The sequence below is a fragment of the Oculina patagonica genome, chromosome 1 (genome assembly GCF_052425735.1).
Source record: "Oculina patagonica isolate OP01 chromosome 1, crgOcupat, whole genome shotgun sequence".
NCBI lineage: Eukaryota > Metazoa > Cnidaria > Anthozoa > Scleractinia > Oculinidae > Oculina > Oculina patagonica.
In genome coordinates this window covers 31,287,312-31,305,541 of record NC_135758.1, presented here as the reverse complement: position 1 = coordinate 31,305,541, position 18,230 = coordinate 31,287,312, and the positions used below count along the sequence as shown (strand labels likewise).

General features: G+C 41.4%; 1 protein-coding gene across 1 annotated transcript in view; it reads right to left on the bottom strand.

Moving 5' to 3' along the window:
* LOC144664105 (uncharacterized) overlaps positions 1–18,230 on the bottom strand; it is a 108,367-nt gene that overhangs the window by 990 nt on the left and 89,147 nt on the right. Inside the window, exons 46-73 of the mRNA XM_078525236.1 lie at positions 17,732–17,839; positions 17,358–17,411; positions 17,048–17,101; positions 16,468–16,521; positions 15,969–16,022; positions 14,699–14,752; positions 14,090–14,143; positions 13,961–14,014; positions 13,555–13,608; positions 12,897–12,950; positions 12,766–12,819; positions 11,232–11,285; positions 10,560–10,613; positions 10,056–10,109; positions 9,517–9,570; positions 8,706–8,759; positions 7,773–7,826; positions 7,270–7,323; positions 7,013–7,030; positions 6,877–6,894; positions 6,494–6,511; positions 6,010–6,027; positions 5,518–5,535; positions 4,768–4,785; positions 3,632–3,872; positions 2,673–2,785; positions 1,962–2,030; positions 404–613 (exon numbers count right to left, since the gene is read on the bottom strand). Coding sequence (XP_078381362.1) covers positions 404–613; positions 1,962–2,030; positions 2,673–2,785; positions 3,632–3,872; positions 4,768–4,785; positions 5,518–5,535; positions 6,010–6,027; positions 6,494–6,511; positions 6,877–6,894; positions 7,013–7,030; positions 7,270–7,323; positions 7,773–7,826; positions 8,706–8,759; positions 9,517–9,570; positions 10,056–10,109; positions 10,560–10,613; positions 11,232–11,285; positions 12,766–12,819; positions 12,897–12,950; positions 13,555–13,608; positions 13,961–14,014; positions 14,090–14,143; positions 14,699–14,752; positions 15,969–16,022; positions 16,468–16,521; positions 17,048–17,101; positions 17,358–17,411; positions 17,732–17,839 — 1,767 coding nt within the window. The remainder of the gene's footprint in view (positions 1–403; positions 614–1,961; positions 2,031–2,672; positions 2,786–3,631; positions 3,873–4,767; positions 4,786–5,517; positions 5,536–6,009; positions 6,028–6,493; positions 6,512–6,876; positions 6,895–7,012; positions 7,031–7,269; positions 7,324–7,772; positions 7,827–8,705; positions 8,760–9,516; positions 9,571–10,055; positions 10,110–10,559; positions 10,614–11,231; positions 11,286–12,765; positions 12,820–12,896; positions 12,951–13,554; positions 13,609–13,960; positions 14,015–14,089; positions 14,144–14,698; positions 14,753–15,968; positions 16,023–16,467; positions 16,522–17,047; positions 17,102–17,357; positions 17,412–17,731; positions 17,840–18,230) is intronic.

Genomic DNA, 18,230 nt, shown 5'->3' with positions numbered 1-18,230 from the left:
CTGGCTGACTGGCTGACTGACTGACTGACTGACTGACTGACTGACTGACTGACTGACTGACTGACTGACTGGCTGACTGACTGACTGACTGACTGACTGACTGACTGACTGACTGACTGACTGACGGACGGACGGACTGACTGACTGACTGACTGACTGACTGACTGACGGACTGACTGACGGACTGACTGACTGACTGACTGACTGACTGACTGACTGACTGACTGACTGGTTGACTGACTGACTGACTGACTGACTGACTGACTGACTGACCGACCGACCGACTGACTGACTGACTGACTGACTGACTGACTGATGCCCTCTCCACCGTATTGCGATGTATAGGTGAACAATTACAAAAGACGCTTGTTGGCTTAGTTGTAAATATTTTTCATGGACGTACCTGCGTAATCTTGACGCTCGGATCGTTTTTCATGAGGGATAAGATACCGTCATTAGCTCCTTGTAGTCTGATGGCTTTCTCTACTGCGTTACTCTTGCTGTCGAAGCAACCTTGAGATCCGACGCAGGTCACATTGAATGTTTGTGTTGCTTTCTCGCTCAACAGTCGCAGGAAGTTCAATTGTGTTTTGCCAACACCAGTGTATGAAATCTAAAAACAGTAAATCTACATCACTTTTTCTCTCTCACTGATTCGTGTAATCCACGCATGTGTAGAACGATTTTCAATTGAGTGTCGTAAAACCAAAACCAAAGTAATCCCTCTGGCCAATCACAAAAGACACAGACAAACCACTGAACCAATTAAAACTTAAAGCAAATACATGTAGCCGGTGGGAGGGGCGGGAAAACGTGCGCGAGCGACTCGCGATTAGTTTTAGTTTCGCTTCTGTTCGGTTGAGAAAATGGCGCGAGTTTTTTAACCAATCACTAAGCGTAGGAATGCAAAATCAAAGCAAACGCGAATTAATTTCAACACTCAAGTGAAAACCGCTCTAATGCTACGCAACTAGAAGTATTGTTTCTCGTACTGCTACAATCTTTGACAAAACTGTCGAGAAACTTACCTTTTTAGCGACATATTTAGGTCATAAAGGGTACGCTGGCTTTCCCCTCTCTTCGCTCAATGTTGTTTTCAACCAAGAATTATTCGAAGCAACCTTCTAAAACAACATTGAACGGAAGGAAGGGGGAAATGACAAAATTTGAATGTTTTTATTTAAGGACGTTTGCGCTAACTGTTTATACGCATCCCTACTGCGCACGTAATTCATGTCGCTACGTCACACCACGTCATGTATGAGCGCGCGCGCTGAGAAAACTTTCCAAACACATATTGGGTGAGTAGTCGTTGTGTTAACTTCGCTTGCAGTTTCCTCTCTTAAACGGTTGGTGACCCCCATTTTGGGATATATACCCTTTTGGGATAGACCTCTACTGACTAACAAAAATGAGCCAAATATGAATTTTAGAAGTTTATTATTCTTTTCATTTTCTATTCCCGCGCGCGATCGAATCAGTCACATTTTGCAGCATTTTGCTGTTTTGAACTTTTGCAAATCCAATTGTTAAAGGAAAGGTTTACTCTTAGGGACTTTAAAAGTGAAATATATAGTTCAATAAACCCACTCAAATAAATTCGGACAAAGGAAGTAGGCCTGCATCAATTCATTTAAAGTATTTTGTTGCCGGAAGCCGCAGAGGTCATATCGTGTGACGAAGTCAAATTTATCCAAATAAGCCCCTTCTTTCAGATATCGTATCTTAAACACGAATTCGGCGACCCCCAATTTTTTTTTTACATTTCTGACATAAGTAACTTCTAAACTAGAAGTGGTGAAAGTTAAAGAAAAAAAAAGCAATGCTGAAAGATTTTCGCGCGAACGTCCTTATGAAAGAGTATTATTTGCGCCAAACTCTCGTTTGTCTCAACTAGTTTTATCCAGTAGGTCAGCATGACCAAAAAAATAAACAACCAAAGAAAACGCATATTCTGTCACCTCATAACCATCTTCATATTCGCTGAACCATTCGGATCCGGAAAGCTTCTTCCACTTTTTGTTAGGAGCCTGTTCAGTGTCAGGAGACAAACGTAAAAAGTTAAATAGAACACTACAGCTTTCGTTACTGTACCGTGTGCGCAAAGAAGCCCGACATTTTACAATTAAAATTAAATTGCTCATAAAGAAGTACAGTAAAGTACCTTTATTTGCACACGATTCAGTTTAAAGCTACCTTACTATAGGAATATAACGAAGCATTTTAACAACGCAAACAAAATTTACGCGTAATAAAATTAACGCGAATTTATAAAAAAAAATTTGATTTATAGATGCTTATAGTTAAATAACGGGACGTCAGCGATTTGTTCCCTATATGAAAAACAGGCTTTAGAAGTAAGAATTGGCATACAGGGGTACCGATCAATACCCGGGTCGATAGCATTCACCGACTGGGCAACAGCCTGTCCCATTTCTGATAACTTTGGCTGAATTGTTGTCTCAGTTTTATTGGAAATAAAAGTCCTTTCTTACCGTGGGATACGGTGCGGGCTACAGCCGTTGATACGGCTTTTTGTGCCACTTGGAAATAGACAGTTAACAGGTAACCTCCTGTCTTTCTGAACCACGTAGAGTTGGAACACCAATATAGCATGAGGATCGATAGCATGAAAGATCGCAGTGGAAAGACTGAAAAAGAGTTGTACGTACCTTTTTAGTGTCTTTATCAGGATAGATACACGTCTGTCCACCAGCAGTGAAGTTACAGAACACTTCAATAGCATCTCCATTACAGCCGTGGTTAGGATCGATCCAGTACCGACCTAAAACATAAAGTATGTGTTGACATCAATGGCAAAATTGATAGTTGATTGATGCGATAACAGTCACCACCCATCCAGGGAGAGGTGTTGTTTTCTAATGTTAATCACCGAGGATCCCCTCTTCGTCAAAAGTATTTTCAGGGATGATCTATGCCCCCTGATTCCAACAATTCAAACTGTTCTCCTAAGTGTTTCCACAAAAAGGCTCTTTGTTCCTCAGAAAGAACATTCTCGTCCCCATAGCCCTTTCGTTTCTCTTAGCCGGCTTGGCACGAGAAAACGAAGGGCTCTGGGGACATAGGATTTTTGAATTAATTGGAATTTTTTGATTGGCTGTTTGGAACAAAGAGTTCCTAAACGGAAGTCGATAACGTAACGACCCTCCCGTACATTCTTTTGAAAGGTCATGACTGCATACATAAAGACCGGAAGTCCTTGAATCTAGGACTGGAAATCCTGTGTCCCCAGATCAAAGCCCTTCGTTTTCTCGTGCCAAGGCCCAGCCGGCTAAGAGAAACGAAAGGGCTATGGGGACGAGAATGCAAAAGAAACGAAAGTTTTTGACGGAATCACCAACCCAGGCCACAGCCGTCCGAGAATCGAGGCCTGGCCACTGAGAAACTGAGTAGTAGACCACTACCACTACTTCATCAGTAGTAGACCACTACTACTGATGAAGGCAGCACTGCCGAAACGTTTAGTATTTTACATTGAACTTTCCAGCGTTAAACTTTACATTTAATCCAATGTGTTCATTTAAATTAACGCTGCGCAGGATATTTTCGTATTTTCGTAATATCATTTATTTGTCAAACGTCAAGAGACAAAGCCACCAGCTCCACCTACCATCTTTCAGGTTTCCATGACACATATGTAAATCTTTACAAGTCCTCGCAGGGTTCGTTTGTGTTCCACTCGGTCGTTTAATGCTCTCAATTTCATCCTTCAGTGACTGGATGAGTCCTTGTGACTCTGACATGCCAGCATCTGAAGAATCCACAGATCTTCGTTTCCTGGTCTCTCCTTTGTCGGCGCCAACTTCTACTCTGCCGGGAGCCACTAAGTAACCGCTATTTAAGAACGAGCTCTGTTATAAAACGAAAAAGCTTACGTTAAAGAGGGAATGGCATAAAACATTTCCTGTACAACGGTGGTGTTTGTGAGTGACTTTTGTTTCATGTTTGCTGAGCTCTGTAATTAGCTAAAAAATCTCGGACAGTGTGCTCCAACCAATTTCTGCGATCTTAATTTCCATTAATGTTACCCCAATTTCTGGATCCTGTCCAGGCAGAGTCGACTTTCTCTCTTCTGCAAAATGTATTAACTTATATTTTGATCTCTTGCAATGCCTGCTTTCAGAAGGGCAGTTCGACATCTGAATCATAAACTTCTTATGATTTTAGCCAAGACATTCAAAGTCGAAATAAAATTTGCTTTTGTTGTCACCACAAACTGCACTTCGTTGTGTTAATCGCGTTAGTTTCCTTCATTTTAAAAATTCCCCCCTCTTTCGCATTAATTTCCTTTATATCAAGTTTCCCTCCAATTCGCGTTAATTTAAGTCGCGTTAATTTCAAATACCTTACCTAATTAACAGGAGCGTTAATTTCCTATGTTCCCCAGCGTTTACCACTGACGTGTCATTACAAAACGCCTTGCCCAAACAGCTCCCAGAAATCATTCTCAAGTTTTCACTCGAGGAGACAAGAGAAAGACTAGATATTCAGGCTGCATTCCTTATTCAACCAGCTATTGTAACAAGTAATCAAAATCCGTCCGTACTATTCTTCTTTCCCGATCCAGGCAATTTCAAGTGGCTGATGAAAGATGACCCGTTTTAAGCTAATCAAAATGCGTGACTTCAATACCCTTTCTACAAAAAACCTAGCCGAACTGAAGCAATAGACGGGCGTCGGCCGCTAGCGGGCTCGGCCCGTCGAAAAAGGAAATTAAACTTTTAAATTATAATATTCTATACTTACGATGTCTCCCGGAGGTCCCTGGAAAAAACAAATTACACAAATGAAAGTCAGAAAAATAACAGCAATTTTAATATTTTAAAACATTTAAGTTTAAAAAAGCACATTTGGTCAAGCAAGTGTGGCTTTCGGCAAATTTTCGTTAAGACCCGAAGAGTTTCCGGTTCTTTTTGTCCAATAAAAGTCATCAGGTCAGCTTGTCGTCATCAGGATTCGTCATGTTACTTAGCAACAGTCCTACCGACACCGACACCGCTGTTCAGCCAAATCACAAAGTCTGATTCAACAAAACAAAATATAAGCTTACGTGTTTCCCAACAAAGTAGACGCAAGTTTTGAAATATAAATTCGCGTACAGACTTGCAATAGGTTGACAAATGGTTACTCCAAAGTGCACACATGTTGTCAAAAAGCCATTTCAATGGTACGTGGCGGCGTATAAATGTTTCTCTCCATTAACTTGCGTCTACTTGCACTGGGTAACCAAAGACTGACGATCTGGCGTCGACGTACGTGAGAATGTAGTCTCGATCAAAGTCAACGCAAGTCATCAAAAGTACATGTGGCCAAACCGGGTCTCAAATAGACGCAAGTTACACCCTGGAACTTGTGATAACTCTTAGCCAGGTCTTGAACCACAGGAAGCCCAAGTCCTTGAAATTCCCATACAAACACTTATGTTTAGGCTGTAACGAAACTTGGGTTACCTGTGGTTGTGCATATATCAACAACAGAAAAAAATATAATTCTTACCGGAGGTCCAGGTGGTCCCTGAAGGAATGAAATGAAAAAACAAATTAGGAAAAAAGAAATGGATTTAAATTCAATTCAAAACAAGAATAACTCAAACTATAACTTCCTTCCTTCTGGGCGAATATTGGAAATGACAAGTAAAAAATACAGAGTTAGTGTGTATGGAAACTGCTGTGTTAAGTCCGTGAACGAGAGACAACAAAAAGTCAATGAACCAATAAAATCTCTTTGCAGGAACACGTGACTGGCGCCAAGCGCGGGAAAACGCGTGTGACCAAGTCGCGATGAGTTTTGGTTTCACATTTGATTGATTGACTAGGGGATGACGTAAAATCAGTAAAACAAATTCCCGATTATTGTCGACACTCTACTGAAGACTACTCTACTTAATTTACAAACTTGATAATACGTTAGTGAATCACTCTTTCATAACATTGTACGTAGATCACTCCCATTTTTTCAATCAGAGGCATTAAAAAAGGTTCAACTTACTGTATGTCCTTGGTCGCCCTAAAATAAAAGCAAAAATTGTCGAGGTTAGAGGTACAACAATGTTTTAACAAACAAACAAAGTGACTAACTGATAAATAAACATAAAACGAACAAAAAAGTTGGTAATTGTTTTAAGGAGCGAAACTTGATGTAAAATATTTTTTCATTTTCTTCCTACTAATATAAATAATAAACAATTGTTCCCCGACGTTTCCTTTGGTCCTTTCAAACAATTCCTGCACCCATGAAATAAATGACGATGTTTCGTTGTTCCGAAAACGCTCTCTCTAAATTCTAATGCATCCGGCTTAACACATTTAAGACGTCCTATCCGTGTAAACGTTTGTTTTGTAAAGTACTTTTAATGTTAGGGTAGTGTCTGTTTCAAATAATTTTTTTTCACATAGCTTAAGGATAATCTGCAAAATATACAACTTAATGTTTCATAATTTTTAACAGTTTACTTGCATGTTTTCGTACTTACCCTCTCTCCTTGTGATCCCTGAAGAAAAAAGGAAAAATGAAAAAGAAAACAAAAAGACAAAGACAACTTTCCATGAGACAATAAACATAATTTGGATAATGAATTGATGAGGGCACCTTATCTTTTTTCTTTTGATGGATGAAAAAACTTAACAAAACAAGAGAGACCAGAAAGAGGGCAGGGAAAATATAGACAGTAACGTTTCTGCAATATTTTTCAAGGCTTCTGGGGCAGCTTGTTTAAAGTCAGCACCTAAAGTCACTTAAAACGACATCTTGTTATCATCTATTCTTTGGCACTCACATGACAGTGCTAGCCGGTCTGCATTTATTCAAGAGAAAAGAATTTTGTTACAAAACAAAAAGCAGTCAAGGTTTACTTACCCTGTCACCTTTGGCTCCCTGTTGTGACATAATGCAAAAGAAATTGTCAGCACTTTGGATAGCTCAGACGAAAACAGGAGTAAAACAAGTAAACAGAAAAGAACAAGACAAAGAGCAATGGGAGCAAACAACAAACCTGAAGACCAGCTCTTCCCTTCAAACAAAACAAACAGAAACAAAATAAAGTTAGTCTCCTTAGTTTCAATGTTATAGCGTTATCATTATAGTGAAATTATATTATTGTGGACCTACATTCTCCTTACAACAGAGTATAGACTGTCACCGTCCTTGTACGTTTCTTTATTATTTTGGACAGTAACAAGTTTTTCTGATATGGATTCTGAACGTATAATCCACATTGTGCGTGTTTTTCTCTTATCTAAACAAACTCACCCTGGGCCCCAGCGGTCCGGGCGGGCCGGGCGGTCCATCTGGTCCGTCTTCGCCCTGGAAACGAATGAGAATTTGATTAAAAAGGAGGCCAAGCACGTGGAACACATTAAATGAATTCCTTGTAGAATCTAACCTGAAATATAGTGTGTGACTATTCAAATAGACGTTATTAAGCAGTACTTTTGCGTGTTACTGTCAATCCGCTATAGCTTGTTCCACCTTTTACGTCTATAGATAAGCTATAGTATTATGCTGCGGGCTATAAAATGCTAAGTGTTGCATGTCCAAGCATCAAGACAAGTCAGTTACCCTTCCAAATCGTGTTTTTTCCTTGTGTCACGCCAGAAACACAACTACACCCTTTGTAGTTTTGCTTTGTGTCACGCCAGAAATACGTGCGTGCGTTTCGCCTTGACAGAATAACGGAGCTTATTGTAACCTAAGCATACGCAGAATCTAGCAGAATCTCAAAAGCTATGTTATAAAATTATTTTAATACTAACTCTATCGCCTTTGGGACCAGCAAAACCACGCGGGCCGGCGGGGCCTGGGTCACCCTGAAAGAGAAATAGTTAAAACAAAAATTTTACATTAAATCATGCATCTGATATGTTGTTTAACATAAAATTTAAAATAATTTATGTTGCTGTTGTTGTTAAGGTTTAACTCTTTTTCACTATCAGTACGACGTAAAAATGAAAGAAATTCACAAACTTTTGGTGGCTTATCCTTTTGGCGTAAAAATCACTATGGAAGATATACTAGTTCTGCAACACTTTCGAGTGGTATACTCAACAATTATTCCACGAGCGCGCGTTGAATGTACCGCGCCTCATTGGCTATAACGATCTCATATCCAACAAGTGCGAGTGGAATAATTGTTTTATTAAAAACACCTCCCCCGATAAAAACAAGAAGAATGGAGACGAAAAGTTTGGCTATCCCAACACCCGTAAAAACGTCGTGAGAAAAACGAAAAAATAATTTATTATTGTACTCTACCACGATGAATAACCACAACATTTTTTATGACAACACCCAAAGAATTGCAATATTTAAGCTCCCCAGTTGTTTTTGTTGACGCGTATCGGCTACCATATTTGCGGTCAATGGTATATAAGCTCATAAACTATTGCCTGTTAACCACAAAACTCAGATTGCACGTCCATCTAGTCTTACTGACACACGAGATACTGAAACTGTATAGCCTGACAGTTTTTTAAAAACCCATATAGAAATTCATTTTTATATTCTTTAATTTTTGTCCATCCGTACCTTCTTTTGTATTTGCTGTTTATTGAAATATTTCTTGACTGTTTTGAGTGGTTATTTTTATATTTCACTCAAATTGGTGGCCTTTTTCTGTCCCTGACACAGTTCATTAAGGCATGTATACCAAAGAACAGGTTTGGTTGTTGTCGTGAAATATCTCTAACCTTGTCTCCAACAGGTCCTGCGACTCCCGTGGGACCAAAGAAACCAGGCCATCCCTAAACAACAATAAATTAATATTAGAAATTTTATATCCATTTTGTAACCAATTTTGTATCCATACTTAAGGCATCTCAGGCTAGAAGCTATGCAAAACAGTAGCTATTACGCAGAAACCAGAAACCATAACACACATGTCAACTGCGAAAAAGTATCTTGTCAAACGGCATTGCGGTGAAAGAAAATGTTCAAGGATCCCTCGCAACCATGATACCTTGCGCGCGAAGTGTGACATCCGCCATTTTCTCTAGCAGTTTCACAGTGATCCGTTTCGTGAAGACACGCTCCGCCAAAAAATATAAAACCGAAACTCTCGTACATAAACAAAAACAAAGGCGTGGCCGAGTAGGATCCTTTATAGGGGCCATGTCACGATATTTGAAGTCATTTTTCTGATGCACTGTACAAAATTAATTTCAAGTCGAAGAAAACCTCAAAATAACACTAACTAAGGTAGAAAAACACCAAAGAAGTAATAATAAACCGAAAATAAACAAGGATTGCTACAATTGCGGAAGATTTAGATGGATTACGAATGACAAACTTGAAAAAAATGGCCATTTTCTTCAAAATGTGTCGTTCGTTATGTAGTTGATCAGACAGTGACACGAGCTATTTGAAAAGAAGTTTCGAGTTCTCTCGACAGGATGAAATGGTTGCACGCTTGTTTGCTTGTTTGTACCCGAAAACCGACATAGTTATTAGTGGAAGAAACTGTCGAAAATGCCTAGGCTTAGTTGTACGAGGCATGCTTACCTTGTCTCCTTTTTCCCCCTGAGAGCCTTGCAATCCTTTTTCTCCTTTAGGACCCTAATGACAAAATCAAACATGGAACACATCAGTCGACAAAACAAAACACAACATTTCCGTAGGAGCGGTTTTCGTTCGAATGTCGTGAAACCAAAACCAATCACTCTGACCAACATTGACCAATCACAAAGGACACAGACAATCCATTGAAACAATCAAAACTCGTAGGAAATTTATACTTGGAGCCGGTATGAAGCGCGGGAAAACGTGCACGAGTTAGCCACGATTGGTTTTGGTTTTACTTCTGATTGGGGGAGAAAGTAGCGCGGGATTTTTAAACCAATCACAGGGCGTAGTCAAGCAAGACCAAAACAATTCTGGATTACTTTCGACACTCAATCGAAAACTGCTCTATGTCATCATCGTGGTTAACTCAGTTCTGTCACGGTTCCGAAGGTATCGCTTTTTTCCACAGTGACAAATTCTATTCGTAACGTCAAATGCTGACCAGACAATTGCTGTCTAACAGTATCACAGATACTTACAGTGTTTCCACGTGGGCCTTGAAGTCCCGGCAGTCCTTGCGGTCCTTGATCACCCTAAAAACAAAACGAGAAAAGCATAAATTGAATGCATATATAGCATTTGTAAGTATGTTTTCCATTTCATTATCCATAGAAATGAGAAAGCTGAGTGACAAGGTTACTCCATTGCACTGTACTAGATGTAATTCTCTTGCTATCTTTTCATATTCCCATCTACATGGGTGCAAAAGGAATCTTATCACAACAACAACAACAAAACTTTATTTACCCTAATTTATTTATTTACACTCCATCATCATTTCAATTGAATGATAAATCTCGAAACTGTAGCACAATTGAAACACGTTTCTTCAATGTCTGATTATGTCAAACAACATTAACGAATCATAAAAGCACCTGGCGGATCACTCATCTTGTCTAGCATGGTAACCAGAACAAAACTCGACAAAGTCATTTTCCAAATATACAATAGAATGTGGCTAAACACACGGGGCATCTACTTACCGGGGCACCGGGGGTTCCTCTTTCTCCGGTCGGTCCCCGGTCTCCTCTTGTTCCCTAAAAAAAATTCCAGTACAACTAATCAATTAATACAAGCATTAAACTGATCCGGGCACAACCAACAAACCAACCTCACTCCAGTCTCTTACGGATCGTACGATTGGCCGTGGCACGTTTCTACTTCCTTGTCAGACATATGTCTCTCTCTACAGATCACCACCCGTATGATCCGTAAACCTTTGTTCAACGATCCATACGGATCGTACAAGTAGTTCAAAGTCATTTACCGGTTGTACCAACCCTATTGCAGAGATTTTTAACCCTTTTTGAGGAAAATAGGAGTATCAGTTTGCGCTGAGGTGTGCGCCTCTGGGGGGTCTGGAGCAGTTCCCGGGTGCATAGGCTCTCGTGCCATTTCGGCATTGACATCATCTGGTTTTCTTAGGTCTTTTTCTTTACACATTTGTCTTTTTCTTCTCCTCAGTTCCATACTAGCAATCTCGTTTCAATCGGGGAATCTGATACGGGAGAGCGGGGCAGATCAAATCGGGACTCCGATCAAATCGGGAGGGTTGGAATCTCTGCTATTGATGTGACCATGTTTATTGTAAACTTCATTTTTTTTTAGTTTGATTAAATTTGCAAACTCTCTCGCTGAACGTAAGCAGATCTTACCGGTGGTCCAACGGGACCTGCAATTCCCTGGGGCCCAGGCGGTCCAGTCTCACCCTACAGAACAAGAAAAAAAACCTTGATCAACAAAGCGTTAAAAACACGAGCATACACAAACAATCAAGAACAATAAAGGAATACCAGCCTACAGTTCAAGTAAGCTGCTATTTTGTAAGCGGGTCAAAAAGACACATAAAACAGTGAGGTATATCTCAGATTATTATTCAACAAATGCGCGCGCTGCCCATATATGGTGAAAATGTTAACGTTATCTGTCATCTGTACATAACAGATATCCTGTGTTATTATTCCACAAATGCGTGCGCTGCCCATATATGGTGAAAATGTTAACGTTATCTGTCATCCGTACATAACAGATATCCTGTGTTATTATTCCACAAATGCGTGCGCTGCCCATATATGGTGAAAATGTTAACGTTATCTGTCATCTGTACATAACAGATATCCTGTGTTATTATTCAACAAATGCGTGCGCTGCCCATATATGGTGAAAATGTTAACGTTATCTGTCATCTGTACATAACAGATATCCTGTGTTATTATTCCACATGCGCGCCTGCCCATATTGGTGAAAATGTTAACGTTATCTGTCATCTGTCTCGATTCCTGTGTTTTTTCACATCGCGCCTCCCATTTGTGAATGTTAACGTTATCGTCATCTGTACATCGTTCCTGTGTTTTCACATCGTGCGCTCCCATTTGTGAATGTTCGTTTCTGTCATCCGTCATCGTTCGTGCCCGTGCGCTCCATTTGGTGGTTCGTTTCTGTCCTCGTCATTGTTCCTGTGTTGTCTCGCGTGTCTTTCCGCGAATCTATGTTCTCCCTGTTTTCTTTCGTCGTGCATCGCTCCCTGCTCTGCGGTATTCTGATTTGTCTTCGTCACATGTGGTTTGGGCTGTCCTCGGCTGCGCCTCGCTTTCGCTCCTCGGCTCGTGTCTGTTTATTATTCAACATGCGCGCGCTGCCCATATATGGTGAAAATGTTAACGTTATCTGTCATTCGTACATAACAGATATCCTGTGTTATTATTCAACAAATGCGTGCGCTGCCCATATATGGTCAAAATGGTAACGATATCTGTCATCCGTACATAACAGATATCCTGCGATATACGTAGGTTGCGAAGACTCGTCCGAAGTCTTGTAAAGCGCTGCACAATTACAGTTTTTCTAGCTGCAAAATGTGTTTCGTTGACAATTTGTCGAATAATAAAACAATTATCTCGCTCAATCTTGCGGAATATCGTCTGATTTTAGCCGTATCGCTCGCGGAATCGCTTTTCGCATCTCGCGCGTGTGACCGAAGTTGAGGCTGCTCAGTCATCCTTTATAAACACTACTTCTATTGTTTTTGTTTTTGTTTTTGTATTTTCTTTTTTACGGCTTTGCGCATTGTTTTCAGAGCCAATGGCGTGCCTCGTTTCCAAGAGATAGTGTGACGCCGAAAACTATGCGTTTTAAAACGAAAACGCACTTGTGCGGACTGGGCCTTACTGTAGCAGTTGTCCTGGTTACCTTATCTCCTGGGTCACCATCTGATCCGGTAAAACCACGAGGCCCAGGCTCCCCCTGAAATGACAACATAACGTGATGTAAGAATCATGATCGGCAGCGACAAGGAATACCAAACACTCTGCTTCACTTACCGGCTGTCCGGCTTTACCAGGGACTCCATCGTCTCCCCTAGGGCCGGGGGGACCCTAAGATAAAATGATATAGCCACAATAAAATCAGTTTTCATTACAAAAAGGGTCTGACTCCAAGTCGAGTAGCAGCTTTCGTAAGGCCTTGTTTGAATGGCTTGCTACCCTTCGAGAGAACAATTGAACCAACGCCCTTAGTTCCAAAAGCAATAGCAATGCTACACTTGAGGACCATTAGAATTACAAACTTACACGAGTTGCTACACTACTACACTGCTACCCGCATCTTTAAATTATTTTAAAAATATAAATAAAGACGACCGACTGAGGTAAAGTTCCAAGCAAACCACATAGTAACAACATCGAGGTTTATTTTGCGGATAAAACGTCTGTACGTTAACGATATCATTTACATCAACAATTCGCATAAATCAGTGTATATATAATTTCTAGTTAGAAATTTTCTTTCCATATTATACGTTTTCTTTTCACATAATATTGCAAAATCGTACCGTCATTTTAGTATCCAAAACATGGGAATAGCAGACCATCTAAAATTTCTAAGGTCAACAAATGAATAACAAAACTGCTCTTGAAACTGCAGTGAAGAAGTTAAAAAACCATATCTATAGAGAGTAGAGCTATTAAAAATCAATCTTACTCTTGCGCCTGGGGGTCCTGGCTGGCCGTCTTTTCCGTCTGGACCTGGAGCTCCCTTACGACGAAGGAAAAAAAAGATTTTAAGCAGAATCCGTTAAAATCGTCATTTACGAGTCACCCAGTCGAGTTGGTTAAGGACACGCGTTGCATGACAACACAACAAAGGCCGTAAAGGAGACCTATTGTGCTAAGTATCAAAACAAAGATAACATAGCATTTGAGAAAAGCTGTGATCACACTTATTAAACCACGTCTAAACGCGGTCCTTGTGAACTGTGGCTCATCCACGTATAGCGTCTTCAGAGTCCTGTGAAATCACTCAACACAGCCATAAACCAGCTGTAAGCTTAGCACTTCGTTTACGTATTTAAGATTTCAAAATAAACACCAGCTCGATGGCGGCTTACCTTGGCACCCTGTGACCCTGGTGGGCCCTGAGGTCCGGGTGGTCCAGTTGCGCCCTAAAATAAAGGACTTCAAATAAGTACTCATGATTATGAGACCATAAGTAACGAGTGTCGTAAAACGTTCCTCACCATTGGTCCTTTTGCACCTGGTGAGCCTGCGGGACCACGCTGTCCTGCGGATCCCTAACGTCAAAAATAAAATAAATTACTATCAAAGACATAGCTAGTTCTATTAATGACAAAAAAGGCAAATCTTGGGAGGTAAGACTGCCAAACAATTACCGTTGGCTCCAAGGTTTTTTCTCGTGCACAGGATCTAAACACTTTAATATTTCCTATAATTATGGTAAGCTGCTTGTAGAGTTCGTTTCTTGCGCGTACCATACCATTACTAAAGGAATAAGGCGTTTCCGCTCCGTTTTAACATTAGGCTTGGTACAAAACCTTTTCAAATTAAAATGAGTTTTATTGGCATATACATTGACAATCAACCGAACTTATTTTCATTAGAAAGGTTTTTCACCGGACATGAGTTCGAAACGAAGGCAAGATTTGACCCCCACGCGTAACGAGCCCAAGGAACGTCTGTGTAGGAGGCAAAGTCACATGGTGACTCCTATGTTGAAATCAGTTTTTTCATTCAAGCATTGCAACAAAGTAAAACAAACAACGTTAGGTCAATTCACTAAAGGACTTTATAGTGTATTTTTACATGAGGTATGCGGTAGTTCAACATACCTGTGGACCAGGATCACCTCGGTCGCCCTTTGAACCCGCCTCACCAGGTCGGCCCTGTGTGACAAGTATACGTCATATACGCAATCATGATGTGTGTAGTCTGTTCTCATGCATCTCGTAGTAGATGTACTTTACTACTTAGTCTGCTACTTTAAATAAGCTAATTCTTTTTTTTTTTTTTGCGATCTTCAACGTAAGGACATGATACATAACTTAGGATAGGAATGGTTTTGAGCCCAAGAAAAGAGATTTGTGACAGTGTGATGAATTCAACATCATTTCTTTGTATTAATGCTGCTACAAATACTTCTGTTATTAGCACTTTGTCAAAGTAAAAAACTCCTTGGGCCGATTATTTAAACGAGTTTAGCCGCGGCTGAGTCATCGTCTATCGGGATTTGCCTGCGTCCCGTACCCCGCCTGGAGTTCCGTTGACTAACAAACTGGCAGGCCTCTCCTGGTGTAACGTCGTTACTGTTTTCTGTTTCGGCCGTTGCGTCAACTTGTTTCGATGTCTTTGTTGCGCTTCCTGCCTCCGAGCTGGTTTGAGATTGTCCATTGTTCTCCTCACTCATTCTTGTTTTCCCCCTCTTCTCATTTGGAGTCCTTTTATTAATAGAATACAAAAGCAGGACAATGGTGTTCCTTTGGGAGCAGCACGCATGCATGATGTCAAAACAATAGCGCACTCTTGGACGTCGTCAAAATGGTCTTCGTGCTTCGCTCTCGGCGTTCGCATGCTCCGGTTGCCATAGTATGGGTCGTCGTCTACCTCGATCCCCTCTCTCTCGTTCATTCGGCCCCTGTTTTTCGTTTGTTGTCACCGATCACAGTTATTCACAGAATGCAAGCATGCTTGCTGAAAGAGAATCGCAAGGTAAACACTATTGAATGTCCAATCCGCACCCCTCCCCCGCCCCTCCCCGGGAAACATAAGTTCAAGCCAAAGCACAAACACTGCGAACCAAGCCCCAACACTCTTCTCCAACAATGTTGTCAGATCTTTAGGGTCCCATACAAATTGAGACAGTAAAGTTTAAGAAAACAACGTCAACGGCTTACGTCAAAAGACCGGATCATCTGAGCAGAGACAAGTTTCTTAATGTGCAGTTTTTTTGCCAGTTATTCTTAAAACCAGTGTGGTTCGACCGAGATTTAAAGGAGACCTCGGCCTTCGGAGCAGGCACCGAACCAACTGAGCAAACGCGACACAGATTAAAAACAGCAGTTTTTATAGCTTCTCTAATATGTGAAGTTATAATTGAAGTACCGGTGAGCCTGGGGTCCCTGGAACACCTGCGTCTCCTTTTGGACCTTGTTCTCCCTGAAAAAAAAATCCTCCAGTTTAGCTGGTTATTCATCCATGTCCAATACTCTGAAAATGATACGACCCGTGAATGGCATGCACGACCCGTACGCTTCGTACGACCCGCACAGGTCGTGAAACAATGGTTCACGGATCGTTAAGATGGTGAACTGCATATCATTAGTGAGACAGCACGTTCCGGCCGTACGACTCGTTCGACCCGTACAATCCGCACGAGTGGTAAAACAATGGTTTATGGGTCGTGCAGTTGGTAAAATGCATATCATTGGTGAGAAATGTTCAACCCAAAAACGCTAAACACAATGCTTATTTGTCACTCTAAAAGCGTGTCATTTACGGGTCGCATCAAGTCGTGTATATTTGACAACCCAAGCTACTGATCAAAGGTCATAAGAAAGCCAACCACTGTCAAAACAAAACAGTGAAGGAGAACGCTAGTCACCTTATCGCCAAGTCTTCCATCACTTCCCGTGTCGCCAGTTTCACCTTGGTCTCCCTGTGGTGAGAGGAAGAGGAACTTCACGTCAAAACTTGAAACTGTATATGATAGTACTTAACCATCTCAACAACGGAGCATGTCGCTTAAACAATTGTTACAAATATACGTTCCTAGTGGTCCATCAGGCTAGAGCTTATTCCGATTTCCGTAGCATAAAGCTACTAGGAGTAATCCCCTGTGGAAGGAATGCTAGTTCATCGCAAGGCTAGTCCATTGAAGGGTTACCCCCCCCCCCCAAGCATAAGCCTTGAGATCCCCCACCCCCCCCCCCCCCCCCCCCCAAGCATTAAATTCGCTGGTACCCATTTATATACCTGGGCGAAAAGCGGCACTCTGAATCTCTTGCCCTAGAGCACAACGCAGTGCCCAGGCCAGGGCTCGAGCCCGGGCCGCTCGATCTGGAGTCCAGCACACTGACCATAAGTCTGAAATCGCCGTCCTCTTGTCCCTCCCCCCCCCCCCCAACAAAATATCCTGTATAGGATAATCAAAGCAAACTTTGGCTAAAAAATACATTTCTTACCTTAGCTCCAGCCGGTCCTGGCGGCCCACGAGGTCCAGCTAAGCCTTGAGATCCCTAAAAGAAAAACAAGTCATACGGTAAAACCCTTAATTTACGGTCTGAGGAACAAGTCCCTTACTTGATAAATCCTCACGGATGAACTTGGAACGTTAACGACATATTTTGTGAGATCTTATCTAGCATGAGTGTTTTATTATCACGGAGTCACAAGGATACATTATTAAGCAGCTTCCATAACATGTTTGAAAACAAGAAATAATACACATGGATCAAACGATTATTTCCCGCCGAGCAAACTTTCAAAACAAACCTGGGGTCCACTGGGGCCTCTCTCTCCTTTCTGTCCCCTCGGTCCTGGAACGCCCTGTGAAAGAAAATATTTCACTGTCGTATAGAATCGCCTACAGATAGATCAGCAGGTTCCAATGAAATAACAACCTTATTTGAGCATTTGTTCTTAGAACTGACAACGACAACAAAGATCAGTGAGCAATCAACAGGAATAATGTAGAAGGAAGCCGTCCGGCGTTCTGTGTAGTACACAAGCGTGTTTCTCGCAAGTGCACCATAGCGCTTTGACACTTAAGCTTCTTAAAGGACGACAGCCAGCTAAAACATTTAAATAATACAGACTTCCTTCAAACCTCTGCACTAAAAACTGCTGAAAATGAGTAGCTAACCTACCGGAACACCCGCAGCCCCGGTAGGTCCGGGTGGTCCACGCCCTCCGTCGCTTCCTTTCTCACCCCTCGGGCCAGTAGCTCCCTGGGGGCCTGTTTCACCAGCCGGTCCCTACAGACAACAAGTTTAAGTTAGAAATAATAATCCAGGCAATGGAAAATGTATGGCAAAGTCAACTAAAAATCTCACAAATTGACAAAACCTTTTCCAACCCAAAGTCAAGTGGCCGTAAAGTGTGTTTGTTTTGTTTGTTATTCCAAAGTTCGTTAAAAGAGCTGACATGTCATGATTATCGTAGCCTGCGAACAGGGCTTTCCGGAGCGATCGCAAAAGAACCCACACACTAATCGTAAGGAGTAGGGCATGGAGATCCCGGTGTTGTGGTCTGGTCTTTGCCCGCTGTACTGTGCTTACTGTGAAATGCTCGGAGATATTAGCTGTATAAGCTACTCTGCAAATCCGAGGGTAAACAAAAGTGATGTGATCAAGCCACGTTGTGCTG